At 41.9% G+C, this 16065-nt stretch overlaps 1 protein-coding gene across 3 annotated transcripts in view; it reads left to right on the top strand.

Annotated features, from left to right (window-relative positions):
* The window catches only part of WIPI1 (WD repeat domain, phosphoinositide interacting 1), a 32559-nt gene that overhangs the window by 3422 nt on the left and 13072 nt on the right, over positions 1-16065 (top strand). For all 3 annotated transcript variants that reach the window (XR_006890652.1, XM_046675997.1, XM_046675998.1), the window contains exons 2-4: positions 561-643; positions 2248-2417; positions 6499-6595. Coding sequence is in view for 2 of the 3 variants with exons in the window: in XM_046675997.1 (XP_046531953.1) it covers positions 561-643; positions 2248-2417; positions 6499-6595 (350 nt within the window). In the remaining variant the exon portion in view is untranslated. The remainder of the gene's footprint in view (positions 1-560; positions 644-2247; positions 2418-6498; positions 6596-16065) is intronic.

Genomic DNA, 16065 nt, shown 5'->3' with positions numbered 1-16065 from the left:
AACTTTCCAAGTGAGTCTAATGTTCCTCTAGGGATGAGAGCTACTGATATGAAGTAGCCAGGATATTTTCATGGAAGCGATGAAAGGAAACATGTATTAAATTTTACCTACTATGATTGTGTATTTTCTAAGCCAAAAAAGTCATCAAGAAAATAAAAAATAATTTACCTCTGGGTAAACTACCTCTCAAACAACCAAAAGACCCCTAACTATGTTTGGGGTGGCGCTATAATGAATATGGTTAAACTTTCTATTTTTCCTATTTCTGTCTATTTGAGAACGCATGGGCTCTAGTAGGTTTGACATTTCCTTTGATGATAGAGCCCATACATTTTCAGGTCTCTTAGCCATTTCACGTCTTTGACCTTTTCCTTTTACAGTACCTGCCCACCTGACAAGACATGCCTCGCCAGTTAGAAAGTTATCAAGCATCAAAGCTCCTGAGGGTGTGTGTTTGTCCCCTCTGAGGCCAGATGGAAAGAGGGTGTCTGTCTTCAGGCAGCTTTGTGGTTAGAAGATAGTACCTGTTGTCATTGCCATGCTGTCGTTATCTTCCACAGATCCCTAGCAATTGGAACCAAAGCCGGTTATAAGCTGTTTTCTTTGAGTTCCGTGGAGCAACTGGACCAAGTCCATGGCAGCAGTAAGTGTGTGTGTGTGTGTGAGATCTCAGGGACACCAAATCCTTCCTCTAGACTTTAATCTGTGGTGCTCCAGAACTTTCTGCGTGTCCCTCCCTTAACCGTCAAATTTGAGGAGTCAGTATTTTTTAGATTTGAATACAAATCCTTGCCTCCGCTTGCTTTAAAAAAACCACAGCAAAGCACTTAATAAGATTTGGCAATAGCTTAGGTAACATTTTCTTTTTGTATTAAGAAATCCTTTGTTTGAAACCCTATTGTTGATACTTTTTCATATGCTTCTTTCACAGTCATCAATTTTTATAATTGTCAAGCCAAAAAGGTCACTTATGGCATTATATTGGCACTGTAGAATATTGGTAACATTCATTCAGTCATGGAAGTATTTCCTTTGTTTTAATAAAGCAACACCATTCCATTTGCATAGTCTGTACCAAAGGTGTTAAAGTACTTCTAGTGAATATTTTTAAAAATTTAGTTTAGGAATGTGACTCTTATTTTCTCACGGTAATAATTTATGCCATCATATAGTGATGAATACACAATTTTTGGATTTCCTGGAAAGAAAGTGTTTTGGTAAATAATATATTGGGTTCCTAATTTATTTGTAAGATTTTTTTATTAGATCATTTTCGTGAATATTTTGTTCTGTATCTGTCCTATGTTGTTCCCTATGGGACTTTCCCAAGCACAAAAAAGGCACATATATGGAAAGAATGTTCTCAGAAGGACATGAGGCCTCCACCTGTGAGTGCTCAGGACCCTTACTAATATACCATCTTCCTGAGTTCCAGAGTACTTCCCCGGTCATAACACGGATGTCCAGATTGTTTTCAACAGGAAAGGGATTCCAGAGAGGGTCAAGGAGCACAGCAAAAAGGGGAGGGGGGGACAGATTTAACTATGTCACTGCCACCCCCCATGGCAGTACCTGTATCTCCCAGGGACAAGAAGGATTCTGAAAGCAGAGGCTCCCAACAGTCACTCCTTTGAAACCTCCCAGAGAGGCCAGCCCTGATGGGTTGGTGGTTAAAGTTCAGCACTCTCCCCACCCAGATGGCCCAGTTTTGCCTCCAGGTCATGGAACCCTACCACCTGTCTATTAGTTGCCATGCTGTGGCAGTGGCTCACGTAGAAGAACCAGAAGGACTTACAACTGGGATATACTACCATGCCCTGGGTGCTTTAGGGGAAAAAGTTAAATTAAATTAAAAAAATTTTTTAAAAAAAGAAACCTCTCACAGAGAAAGGGTAGATTGAGGTTGTCCAAACCTTCCGAGTACGTTTTACAGAGCCAACAGTGGCACCCTAGGGCCTTGGAGGGGTGATTCCACCACACAGACAGCATCCAGGAAAGCTCTGGAAATCTGACTTTGTGTTCTAGTCACTAGCATTTTCTTTACTTGAGATATTTTAAAGGGCTTTGGAATTGCTACCTTGGGAAACGGTTAAAGCTTCACTGTAGAGGAAAAAAAATCATGGCAAACTCATGTTGGTGGAGGGCACACAGTCAGCAAGACCAAGAGAACATTGACTAACTGGCGTAAGCTGCGCTCAGTGTGGAGGAGCCTGAGATCCGAGTAACCTCGGCTGCTTTCCCTCCCAGACGAAATCCCAGATGTCTACATCGTGGAGCGCCTTTTCTCCAGCAGCCTGGTGGTGGTGGTGAGTCATACAAAGCCGCGTCAGATGAACGTCTATCACTTCAAGAAAGGCACAGAGATCTGTAATTACAGCTACTCCAGCAACATCTTGTCCATAAGGCTGAACCGGCAGGTAAGCAGGGGAAATCCCTCCAGGTTGCAAGGCCTCTCCTCATTGGAAACAAAGAAAAAGATGAATATCTCGAAAGACGAGTGTGTCTACAACAAGCATCAAATTCCAAAGGGGATTTTAGCGCTCAGGTCTAGTATTATGGGGCTATCGTAAAGAGAGTCTACTCTCTTTATAGTTTCAGTGGCTTTTCCTCCCTGGTCCTTCTGCCTCGTGCTCTTTCTTGAATGTCGGTCAATGGCTAGGGAAGCCCTTTCCCCTGGTGCAGGCTGGGCAGAACTCTGGCTCTGGAACTGTCCCTCTGAGCTATTTCAGGGGCTCCTTAAACCAGAGGGATGCCTCTCCGGTTTGGGCCCCAGACGGTGGCATCCATTGCAGACTGGCAGTAATGCCTCTCAGAATGAAACTTCTGCAGATAAAGTGTGGCCTCCCGGGTAAGTTCTGAAGCCAGTCAGTAAAATTGTCCCTTCTCTTGCTGTTATGTGGGCTTTCCCAGTGGGCCGGTACTCAGTTGCGTGCTTTCCCTTTTCTTTCTCCCAGCTAACCCTTGAAGATTTTTTCTTGTAGTGTTTTCCTTGGCGAAGGAAGAATTATTCTTATCTCAACGATGCAATATATTCTCTTTAAAAATATAATTTCTTGTTAAATAAGTATCTGGGGTATTAGCAGAGTTGCCCTTAAATATTCTGTGAGGACGGGGACTCTTGTCTGTTCTGTTCAGTCCTGTAAGACCTGGTAGATAAGACAGTCCCTGGTAGGAAAACACTCAATAAATATGTTTCCTGACTGCCTGTAACAAACAGATAGATCCTTTATATGACACACAGCTCTATCTATTCAATTAAATATTCCCAGGATGGTAGAGGTCATTGCATTCATGAGGACAATGTTTTCTTCTTTCTTTGTGCCTGAATTATTCAGTGCTAATTAATTTTTTTAACAAATGAGACAAAGTGCTTTCTTAAGTTTGTGAGCAGGAAGAGATTCTTCCCTCTTCGAGTTGATCCACTGTTTTGGTTGACTGTCCACTGTGGAAGTCTCCACAGAGAGGGTGACAGGAAATAGCCTGAGAAATAGAAGATGGGGATTTTTAAGCGAGGAGTAAAGAAGAAAATTAACCCAGGTTCTTGGCAAGGAAAGGAAAGGGAGTTTGAGAGTTTTTGACTTGAAGGCTTTTAAGCTCAATTGCTGGCTCAGGTGCTCTCTGTGAAGTCTTCGTGGCACATTAAATTCCATTGCAGAACTTTTTATCTTTGCATATAGTTAGTCACCAGGATGTGAAAATTAAATATCCTTTTTTGGCACCCGATTGACTTTTTAAGATTGTTTGGGTGAATGTTCTGTAAAGATCACAACCCTCAAGTAGTTATCTATGGTATTTAATTATATAATTTCTCTCTTACTCTCTAATATTTTCATTAGCAAATGGGACAAGGAAGGATTATTCAAGTGTCTGAGTCTGTTAACCTTCAGATGCCACCCTCGCCTCAGTATAACACTCATTAACTTTCAGGTTCTTCTCCCCTATCTTCTAAGAACGTTCATGCGCCTAGAACTCCTCAGCAATTAATGGCCAAGCTATTCGGAACCCAGATGGAACAGGTCTCTCTTTCTTTGGCATTTCTTATTCTAAGATCATTCAGAACAGGTCTGGAAAATGTTTTGGGTTCGCTCTTCTTAAAACCTTCCCGCTTGGGCCTTAACAACTTTTGGTTTAGGCAACTGCTGCAGCCCCTCCCTGCCAGTAGGGGTCCTGTGGTACTCCGGGCTCTTCCACCCAGCCATGGAGGAGATGAAAAGAGGGCCAAGGCAGGCCAGCCTGTTCTGTGGTGTCTCTGCTTCACCAGGCCTTCAGGCAGCTCCTGTTCCTTTTTAAAGAACAGGAAAAAACTAAAGGTTCGTGCAGGAAGTTATGTGGAAAGAAAAATCGCTATTTTCCTCTAAATATATAGAAAGGAAGAACACTTATTCATGGTGATATTTTTCATTATTAGTTGATGGTATTCCCCTTGTACTTAATTGAGGAAATATATTTTATGGAATAAAGACAGTAAACCCAATGTATTTCGATATGTAAACTTTTGCAGTCTTCGCCCGTCTGTTCTCAACCTCCATCTGGATGACAAGGGCCCCTCAGAGCAGATGTGGCATCTACAACTAGCCTCTGAAGCTAAATCGGAATCTGTGGTGCTCGAGGACAGACACTGTAAATATTTTTTAGAACTGATAAAAAGAGTTATTACTTATAATACCTAGAAAAGTCGATGAGAACCAGAGTGACAGAAAGAGCTGAGTTGAAGGCCAGCCCATGATTCTGCTAAGATGGAGACTGGTTGTTCAAGGAGGCAGTTCCCAGGGTCATGCTCATCCTCAGAGGCATGCTCTCCCTTGAACTTAAGACCAAGAACCTCCTCTTTCCCTCTGAATGTTTTGTCTGTTTCCCTCCCATTTAATTCTTGTCTGCAGCCAGCACGGGGCAACCTGAAATTTGGCTGAATGGGCCACAGAGCAGATGGTGCTGTTAGAGCTGGTGGGAAAAGATGCACACGAGGTCAGACAAGCTAGATGTAGATGCTGGTCCTGCCAGAGACGCATGTTGAGGACCTGCTATTCTGGGGGTTGGGTGTGGGGCTGGGAGGGGTCACAAGAGGTTATCAGAAACCCAAGAACATAAACAAGCGTAGAGTAATATAGTCTAATCCATAGTAAGTGCTGGCAAGGGGCAAAGGGACCAGGCAAGTCAGAGAATACATATTTCATGGAGAAATACTAATACTTGTCATCACTTTTGAGACCCTGTTAGAGTTTGTTGCTCCTCAGAGCAGCCTCAGACCTGTGGCCACAGAGCCTTAATTAAAATTGAGAAAGGTGTTTCAATTTTATTTTTCTGCTTGGTTAAAGTGACAGTCTCCGTTTCTCTGAGCTGTGGGACATCTTCCTGGGAAAACAGTAGGGCAGGCTTTTCCCAGGAGGAGAGCCTGCTGCTTTTTCGTAGTATTTTTAGGTACCTCCCTTTCCAAGTATTGTTCCTTGGGATAAAAACGTCTGGCTCAAAAGCGTCACAGTCACCTGGGGCACTTGTTGTCCAACCTCCTGAACCGGTATCTCCCAAACCAGCATCTCCGGGGAGGTCCAGGCCTTGGCCTTAGGTGATTGGGTGCTCATCAAAGTCTGGGAGCCACCAGCCTGGAGGGAGCCGAGTCAGGCATGTAGGCAGTAGGCGGCTGCCCAGAGGAAGGAAGGAGCTACCAGACCGAAAATTCCTTCCCAGCAGCTCCTCTCTGGTAACCAGCATCTGCACTTGTACTGAGCTAGCATTCCCTTCCTTTATGCATGCAGCGCGTTAACCCGGTGTCCTGTTTCCACTTGGGAGAGCACATGGCCATTGGGAAGAAGCTGTAAAGCTGACACTTCATTTGAAGAGGAAGAGAAGGGAGGGGGTGGGGAAGAGGAGCTGAGCACAGCGGAGCTGCAGGGGACGGCAGGCCCTGGAATGGGGTGTTCCTACCAGGGCTGGAGGCTTCTTGAATTCTCTTTACCAGGGCTGCAGAAAATGGGCAAAAGTGCGTCTGGAGGAGAGTGAGTGGAATGAAGTTAAAGCTGGTAATTATTTGGAGAGGAGTAAAACGTAAGATTGGGTGATACAGAGAGAGCAAAGAAGCCCACATCTGTACACGAGGGAGACTTTGTTATGAACGTTGAAGGGAGCCTGTCAGACGGGAATAAGGGACCAAAAAGCTTACCGGAAAGTGTCTGAAATGGCAAAGGGGGTCTGTTCAGGAAGTGTTCAGGTCCCTGTTCTAAGGAGAGGGGACAGTACAAAAAAAATAGAAACCTCAATTTCTAAATGAAATTTCTTAAGATCTTGTATTCTGTGCTTCTGTTCAGGTGGGTAATGATGTATATGTGTGCATGTGAGTGCATGCACATGTGCCTAACCATAATCTTCAAATGGACCCTCAGATTCTTCCTCCTTTAGGTTTAGAATCAAATTAAGACTCTCATGAAAGGCAAGTGATTTCAATTTGGTCGGTCCCTTTGCGAGGACTCAGTCCGGTAGATTGACGAGTCTGTGTGATTACAGAGGCTGCTGGTGTGTCTGGAGGAGTCCATTTACATTCACAACATTAAAGACATGAAGCTGCTGAAGACGATCCTGGATGTTCCTGCAAACCCAACAGGTGAGCTCCCAAAACAGGATTGATACCCCCAAATCTCATATCCAGGCACCCCTTTCATGAGCTGCATTTCTACCTACATTGAAACCTGAAGCAGTATTTATGCTTTACAAGTCTTAATGGTGGTTACCTCGAGGCTTTTTCTTAACGGTGGCAGATTCCAATTATATTAGGCCGTGTATCCTACAGGAGAGCTGTGTGGCCGTCATTGCAGCCTGTGAGAAACCCCTTTCATCTGGGACTTATTCTCAGCAAATGTGTCAAGGCGTTTAAGGTAGGCGTGTAGGAGATTTCATTCATCTGATATTAGAGGGTGTATACCCCTAATTATTTTTGGTGGTTGTTTAGTACAGAGTAGGTGTAATAATTAGAAGCAGGTTTTGACTTGGTGTGTCCACATGATTAGGAGAAAGACAATCCCAACTGTAAGGAGTGTGTTTGTTTACATTACAAAGAAATCTGTCTACTTGGATGATACGCTAGGATATTGAACTTGACTAAGTTCTCGGGATGTAACCCTGTTTAATAAGTTTCCCATTTAAGAATGGGGATAGTTTGGATTTGTTAGACTGAAGTAGCAGATGATGATGTTTTATGAATTCATGGCTCTAGAAGTAAACGAGAAAAGTCCCTCGTTGTGTGGTAGGTGGGGAGTCGTCAAACCAGAACAATTTGTGTATCTAATGAGTCAGGTTAATATTTGTAAATCGTATTCCAATTTAGTGTCATTAAATGACTGCTATAGTTTACTGCCGTTTCCTAATTCTTTGACTTTCACTCAATTTCAAGATCTGTGCAGCCCAACCCAAGTCATCTGGACTCTTTGTGTCTCAGTATCCTTATCTGTAAAATAAGATAATAATACCCATCTCAAGGATCAGCTGAGAGTTAAACCAGGGAGTGTTTGTGTGAGAGTGACCAGCCCATGGCCTGCCGTGCAGTAAACATCTCCTCTGCCTCATTTCCTCCTTACCATCTCAATTGTGTAGATGGCCATTTGTTGTTGACTCAGTGCTTGAAAACTTCAGCCATGACAAAATATTTTTAAAAAACAACGTCATTGAGGCCGTTATAAAGTTCTGTGAGATAAAGACTTTCAAGCATATTTTACTAAATGAAGGATCTATGAGTCGTAAGTTTTTTGTTTTAGGAATGAGAGGTTGAACTAATCTGGAAAAGCATTTATTGAAGACCTACTGTGTGCGTGGTACCATAGTGGGCACTGTCAGGATCAGATATGGCAATGCATACCAGGAACCCAGAATCTGGCCACACTAGTTCCTTGAACCGGCGTGTTCTCTGTGACAGTACGAGACAAATGCTTGTACTGGGAGCAAAAGCAGCCTTGGGTAGGGCTAGGATCCGGTGTGGGACGTGGGGTACAGACAGTTGGAGGGAAGATGTGCCCTTCTGATAGGGCGGGAGAGGAGCTTCAGAATGTGAGCAGAGCTCTGGGAGGGGTGGGGCTGAGCTGGACCTAGGTGGATTTGGAGAGGGGATGTGCCAGGTAGACGAGAGCTCAAAGCTGCCTTTGGCTCTCTATTTCTTTGAAAAGACAGGAGTTGGGCATAGTCACTGCCCTCTCCAGCAGAAAGACTGTGTGTCAGCGGAGTGGTCAGCTGTGCTCACTCCCAGCGTCACACACCCAGCCTGCTCAGGCTGGGGGACTTCAGGACTAGGCCTCTTCCTCCTGTGAAAAGTGAAGTTTCTCCCCATCTACTCTTTTTTGTTTTTTGAGGAAGATTAGCCCTGAGCTAACATCTGCTGCCAATCCTCCTCTTTTTGCTGAGGAAGACTGGCCCTGAGTTAACATCCGTGCCCATCTTCCTCTACTTTATATGTGGATGCCTGCCACAGCATGGCTTGCCAAGTGGTGCTATGTCCACACCCGGAATCCAAACTGGTGAGCCCCAGGCTGCTGAAGCAGAACATGTGCACTTAACCACTGCGCCACCGGGCCGGCCCCTCTCCCCATCTGCTCTTAATTTTTAGCAAGTATAGCTTTTTTCCTTAGCTCAGAAAACTCACGTTTGCCTCACGGTTAGCAGTTTAAACAGGGAGAAAAGACTTTGAAAGCATGGGGCTGTTGGTACTTTATGTTAGAGAGAATGTGTATTGTTTGTAAAGGGAATAATTTTCTCAAGAAAAATTAAAAACAATGGGAGGTGTTTTCTCTGTCTCAGATAAACATTATAAATGGATTCAGGGCCAGATTTAGCTTTTCCTCCTGAAAGGCCACGAGTGGGTTAAAGACCAGAATGTGTCTTATTACACCTTTGGCGATCTTTGGAGAGTCAGCCCAAGACCTTTTCACATCCTGAAATTTATAATTATCATCTCAACTTTCTTCTTCAGTGAAATGGAGATGATCGTTTTTACCCCACCAAGCTGTTATGGGAGGATGAACTGAGGGCATGGAGTGAGCGAGAGCACAGCACGTCTGCCCTGCACACGCGGGCATCTGCTAGGTTCACCCACCAGCCCAGCTCCAGCCCAAAGGCAGCTTCACACCCACCGGTCAAAGTCACGCTGCAGTGACATGACCAGTTCCTCACTCAAGAGCTTCAGTGGCCTCTGAGCTGTCAAAACCATGACCATCAAATCCTCAGAGGTCAGGAGTCTCCTTTATTTGTTCTCATTCTGTAATATATTTTCTGAACAAAAAAGATAAGACAGAAACTCTGGTTCTTGGTATTATAAATCTCTTAATGGGTACACAGGGAGATAGAATCACTTGTGTAATTGGCTCGAGCACACAAATTCTGAATGTATTTTGACCTAGCGAACCACAAATAAATGATATAAACAGAGTTCTACCATCGCTTTGTGCTCAGTAGCTAACACGGCTGTAAATTTCCTTCCTGTTGTCTGTATTTGTGTCTTGCCCATTCGTGTTGGGTCAAAGATTGCAGGCTGTTTCCTTTAAAGGGTTTGGCCAGACGGGGCTTGAAGTTAATTTCCTGCTAGCACAGCAGTCTGTGCACTGAGCAGTTGAGGGTGGTAATCTCCCTAAAAATTCTGCCAACCGCGGAACTTGGGCATGCCGTAGATCCTGCAGCCTTTTATGGAATATGGAGGGAGCAGGCTATACCACACAGCAATGTGTGTACTAGAGCAAAGTCAGATGTATTCCTCAGCGAGGGCTTTCTGAAATGGTAATACAGGTGGGGTAAAAGGCTCTCATCCTCAGTAGTGTAGAGCATTGGCAAGCACAAAGAAGATTTCTCGGTTTGAAAGTTGGAAAGCACATTCTGAAACATTCTTCAGCCCAGAGGGAGCTGCATTGATAAATCCCCCTTAACTTGCTTTAAGGTTGACGGGAGGATGATTTAGAATCACGGGCCTTCCTTCCAGTTCCAGCTGATAATGCCACTGGTTCTTGAATCGACAGCACACACTTCTTCTCCAGCTGTGGAAGAATTACAGCCAAACAATTTCAGTGAAATGGTAGCTGACAACGATTTATGAAAATGTGTGTCAGTTGTAAAACAAGTCCAAAAACCGTATCAATACCTGACTCCCACATAGAAAAAAGATTGGAATAAAATATGCTCAAATATTGAGGATAGTGAAAAGCCTCTGGGTTTTACAGTGATGGGTGATTTTTATTCTCTTTCTTTATGCTTTCTGGGCTCTGCAAATTTTTTACATTATCACTTTTATATTATAAAATAATATCAAAGAAAAGGCTTTGTGTGACACCTAGGACAGAAACAGAAAGCTAGTAGAATGGTTATATCTAAGCCTGAAGCAAACTCTTCACACTTTCCTGGGGGGCTTCACAAGAAGTGAAGAAGCATTCTTATAGCTAGGTGGATTTGTCTGAGAATTAGACCGTTAGAAATCGACGGAACTCATGTTAAGCATTTCTGGGGACTTGCATTAAGTCTGTGTGCAGGATCCCTTGGTTGAATTCAGATCGGTTGGCAGAGGTGCAAGGCCAGAGGCAAAACTGTCAAATTAGCGGCTATATGTCGGAGTATTCTGTCCAAGCCGTTATCCTTTGTCCCTTTCTTATTAGAATCTCGTGTCGTGTCATTCTCCATTAGGTATTACAGAAAGTGCCATGTTAGCTGAAGAAGTTGAAGTCTTTCCTCCTTTCTGTGATATTTACATATTAACAAAAAACTCTGATGGTCACCTCACACCTATTAGAATGGCTGTTATCAAAAAGACAAGAAATAACAAGTTTTGGTGAGGATGTGGAGAAAAGGGACGAACACTTCCCGCTGTTGGTGGGAATGTAAATTGGTGCAGCCACTATGGAAAACTATACGGGGGTTCCTCAAAAAATTAAAAATAGAACTACCATATGATCCAGTAGTTCCACTTCTGGGTATTTATCTGAAGAGAACAAAAACACTAGCTCAAAAAGATGTCCATGTCCCCGTGTTCATCGCAGCATTATTCACAATAGCCAAGATCTGGAAACAACCTAAGTGTCCATCAATGGATGAGTGGATAAAGAAAATGTGGTATAAATATACAATGGAGTATTACTTAGCCATAAAAAAGGAAAGATCTTGCCATTGCAACAACATGGATGGACCTTAAGGGCATTATGCTAAGTGAAATAAGTCAAACACAGAAAGACAAATACTGTATGATCTCACTTATATGTGAAATTGTTAAAAAGAAGGAAAGAAAGAAAGAACTACAGAGAAGAGATTGATGGTTGCCAGAGGCAGGGAGTTGGGGGTGGGCAAAATGGGTAAAGGGAGTCAAAAGGTACAAACTCCCAGCAATGAAATAAAGTCATCTTGGGGATGTAACGTACAGCGTGGTGACTATAGGCGATAATACTGTATTGCATATTTGAAAGTTGCTAAGAGAGTAGATCTTAAAAGATCTTGTCACAAGAAAAAAATTTTGTAACTATGTATGATGACGGATGTTAACTAGACATTTTGGTAGTCATTTCGCAATATATGCAAATATCCAATCATTATGTTGTGCATCTGAAAATAATATAATGTTATATGTCAATTAGACCTCAATTGAAAAAAAAACCCTGGAGGGCAATGGGAAAGAATTGTCCAAGCCTCCTGCTCAGAGTCCCAGCTTTCCCTGCCCCAAAGATGGGCCTGATACTCTCAGATAGAAGAGGCACATGAAGACGGGCGGCTTGGAATGTTGAAGCTGGAAAGAAACCCAGATCACCGTAGCCCCCTCATTTCACGGGTAGGAAATGGGCCTGAAAAGGCCACGAATAACTCAGCCAGAGAATGGTAGATGGCAGACCTGGGTCTTGAGCCCATATCATCAGCCTGTCTCTGCCAGATAAGTATTCTTAAAACACTGCCTTTTTTTCCTAACAGTTTTATTGAGATGCAATTCACATGCCCTGTGATTCACCCATTTAATGTGCACGATTCAGTAGCTTCTAGTATATTCAAAGAGTTGTGTCATCATCACCACAATCAATTTTAGAACATTTTCATCACCCTAGAAAGAAACCCCATACCTCTTAACCATCACCCCCTCTGCCTCCAGCCCTAGGCAACCCTTACCTGCCTCCTGTCTCTATAGATTTATTTATTCTGGACATTTCGTGTAAGTAAAATTCTATAATACGTGATCTTTTGTGACAGGTTTCTTTCACTTAGATAATATTTTAAAGATTCATGCATGTTGTAGTGTGTATCAGTACTCATTTCTTTTTATTGTCTAATAATATTCCGTTGTAAGGAGGTATCGCATTTTATCTATCCATTCATCACTTGATGGACATTTTGGTTATTTCTACTTTTTGACCATTATGAATCATGTTGCTTTGAATATTTGTATACAAGGTTTTATGTGGTTATGTGTTTTCATTTCTCTTGGGCATATACCTGGGGGTGGAATTTTTGGGTTATAGAGAAGTCTATATTTAACCTTTTGAGGAACTGCTAGGCTGTTTTCCAAAGCACCGCCCCATGTGACGTGCCCAGCAGCAGTGTATGAGGGTTCCGGTTATCTGTCTTTGTGATTATGGACATCCTGGTGGGTGTGAAGTGGTATCTCTTTGTGGTTTTGATTAACTCTGCTCTTTTTAATCATATGTACTCAGAAGCCTTCAGCAGTTACCCGCTGCATTTGTAAGATCTTAACTCTTTGGTTTGGTGTGTCCTTCCCCAGCTGCCACATTCTATCTTAACATCCTTTCTGCTAACCACTCCTGTGGGAACCCACCGTGCAATCTCCTGATTGTCTTCCCTCCCCCATTTCTCAAGGCCAGATGGCTTCTGCCTGCCTAGCTGCTTTTTTTTTTTTGTACTTTTCAATATTTAGCTTTTTAAAAAAAAAATTCTTTATTGTGGTCTAAATAATTTATAACGTTGTGAAATTCCAGTTGTACATTAATATTTGTCAGACGCCATATAAATGTGCCCCTGCACCCCTTGTGCCCACCCTCCTCCCCCTTCCCCCTGGTAACCACTAAATTGTTCTCTTTGTCTGTAAGTTTGTTTATCTTCCACATATGAGTGAAATCGTATGGTGTTTGTCTTTCTCTGTCTGGCTTATTTCGCTTAACATGATGCCCTCCAGGTCAATCCATGTGGCTGCTAATGGAATGATTATGGCTAAGTAGTATTCCATTGTATATATATACCACATCTTCTGTATCCAATCATCAGTTGCTGGGCACTAGGGTTGCTTCCACATCTTGCCTATTATGAGTAATGTTGCAATGAACATAGGGGCACATAAGTCTCTGTATTGTTGATTTCAAGTTCTTTGGATAAATACCCAGTAGTGGGATAGTTGGGTCGTATGTATTTCTATTTTTAATTTTTTGAGAAATCTCCATACCGTTTTCCAAAGTGGCTGCACCAGTTTGTATTCACACCAGCAGTGGATGAGGGTTCTCTTTTCTCCACATCCTCTCCAACATTTATTATTTTTTGTCTTGGTGATTATAGCCATTCTAATGAGCATAAGATGATATCTAAGTGTAGTTTTGACTTGCATCTCCCTAATGATTAGTGATGTTGAGCATCTTTTCATGTGCCTATTGGCCATCTGTGCATCTTCTTTGGAAAAATGTCTGTTCATATCCTCTGCCTACTTTTTGATTGGGTTGTTTATTTTTTTGTAGTTCAGTTGTGTTAGTTCTTTATATATTATGGAGATTCACCCCTGATTGGATATATGATTTGCAAATATTTTCTCCTAGTTAGTAGGTTGTTTTTCATTTTGATCTTGGTTTCCTTTGTCTTCCAGAAGCTCTTTAATCTGATGAAGTCCAACTTGTTTATTTTTTCTTTTGTATCCCTTGTCTGAGTGGACATTGTATTTGTAAAGACCATTTTAAGGCTTATGTGAAAGAGTGTATTGACTATATTTTCTTCCAGAAGTTTTATGGTTTCAGGTCTTACCTTCAAGTCTTTGATCCATTTTGAGTCCGTTTTTTATGTATGGTCTACTTTCATTCTTTTGTGTGTGGCTCTCCAGTTTTCCCAGCACCATTTATTAAAGAGGCTTTCCTTTGTCCATTGTATGTTCTTGGCTTCTTTGTCAAAGATGTGTGGTTTTATTTCTGGGCTTTCAGTTCTATTCCATTGATTTGTGTGCCTGTTTTTGTACCAGTACCATGCTGTTTTGATTACTATAGCTTTCTAATGTGTTTTGAAGTCAGGGATTGCGATGCCAACCGCTTTGTTCTTTTTTCTCAGGATAGCTTTAGCTATTTGGGGTCTTTTGTTGCCCCATATGAATTTTAGGATTCTTTGTTCTATTTCTGTGAAGAATGTCATTGGGATTCTGATTGGGATTGTGCCGAGTCTGTAGATTGCTTTAGGTAGAGTGGACATTTTAACTATGTTTATTCTTCCAATCCATGTACATGGAATGTCTTTCCATTTCTTTATGTCATTCTCGATTTCTTTCAACAATGTCTAATAGTTTTCCTTGTATAGGTCTTTCATCTCCTTGGTTAAATTTATTCCTAGATATTTTATTCTTTTTGTTGTGATTGTAAATGGGGTTGTATTCTTAAGTTCTTGTTCTGTTAGTTCATTATTAGAGTATAGAAATGCCAGTGATTTTTCTAAGTTGACTTTGTGTCCTGCAACTTTGCTATAGTTGTTGATTATTTCTAACAGTTTTCTGATGGATTCTTCAGGGTTTTCTATATATGAAATCATGTCGTCTGCAAATAGTGAGAGTTTCACTTCTTCACTGCCTATTTGGATTCCTTTTATTTCTTTTTCCTGCCTAATTGCTCTGGCCAAAACCTCTAGTACTATGTTGAATAAGAGTGGTGAGAGTGGGCACCCTTGTCTTGTTCCTGTTCTCAGAGGGATGGCTTTCAGTTTTTCCCCATTGAGTGTGATGTTGGCTGTGGTTTTGTCATATATGGTCTTTATTATGTTGAGGCATTTTCCTTCTATACCCATTTTATTGAGAGTTTTTATCATGAATGGGTGTTGGATCTTCTCAAATGCTTTCTCTGCATGTATGGAGATGATCATGTGATTTTTCTTCCTCCTTTTGTTAATGTGGTGTATCTATCACATTGATTGATTTGCCAATGTTGAACCATCCCTGTGTCCCTGTTATGAATCCCACTTGATCATGGTGTATGATCTTTTTAAAGTATTGCTGTATTCGGTTTGCCAATATTTTGTTGAGGATTTTTGCATCTGTGTTCATCAGAGATACTGGCCTGTAATTTTCCTTCTTTGTGTTGTCCTCGTCTGGCTTTTGGATCAGGGTGATGTCGGCCACATAGAATGTATTAGGAGTATTTCCATCTTCCTTAATTTTTTGGAATAGTTTGAGAAGAATAGGTAAGAAAATTGTCTTGCCTAGCTGTTCTTGAAATCACATTTGGATTGCAAAGAACTCAAATGAGATGGGGAATTGGGTTCCCAGAGCAAAACTGGGAAGATATGAGTGGTCTCTTCTAAGGCTGGAGCCCAGGGTGACCTTGTACAGGCAAGAGGTTGCAGGGTGCCAGATCCTGCAGGTAAGGGCCCCGGGCTCTGTCCCTTTCCCCCACAGGTCTGTGTGGCGAGTAATAAGAGCACAGCCAGAGCAGGAGTTAGGACCTTGGTTCCAATTCTCAACATTTGATTTTTTTTCTCAGCTCTTCCTCCCAGCAGATTAGGTAGAGTACATTTTTGCCTGATCTAAAGTTTTTCTTATACTTTTATAAGAAACCCATTTAACATACTAACTTGTAATGAAGATGTCAGTCACCTTTTTATTTAAAAACATGTGTCTCTGACCTAAACATGTAGTTCCTGTTCTGATAATGCTTTTGGTTCTGGTAATTCCTTGAATTCACTTCTATCCTGGACATTTCTATTAATCTAAACCATTGTTGTGAAAATCATTTACATAAATGCTAATGGGATTTTCCCCTTGGAAATAAAAATAGCTTATGTTAGTTCAATGGTTTGATTGGCTATTTACTCTTCCAGAATATTGTCGAAACATCTTAAATCCAAAATGTCCTCTTTCTTTCCTTTGTGTCAGTGGCAGAC

This window comes from Equus quagga, chromosome 11 (genome assembly GCF_021613505.1).
Source record: "Equus quagga isolate Etosha38 chromosome 11, UCLA_HA_Equagga_1.0, whole genome shotgun sequence".
NCBI lineage: Eukaryota > Metazoa > Chordata > Mammalia > Perissodactyla > Equidae > Equus > Equus quagga.
The sequence above is the reverse complement of the archived record's forward strand: the minus strand, read 5'-3'. Positions and strand labels throughout refer to the sequence as shown.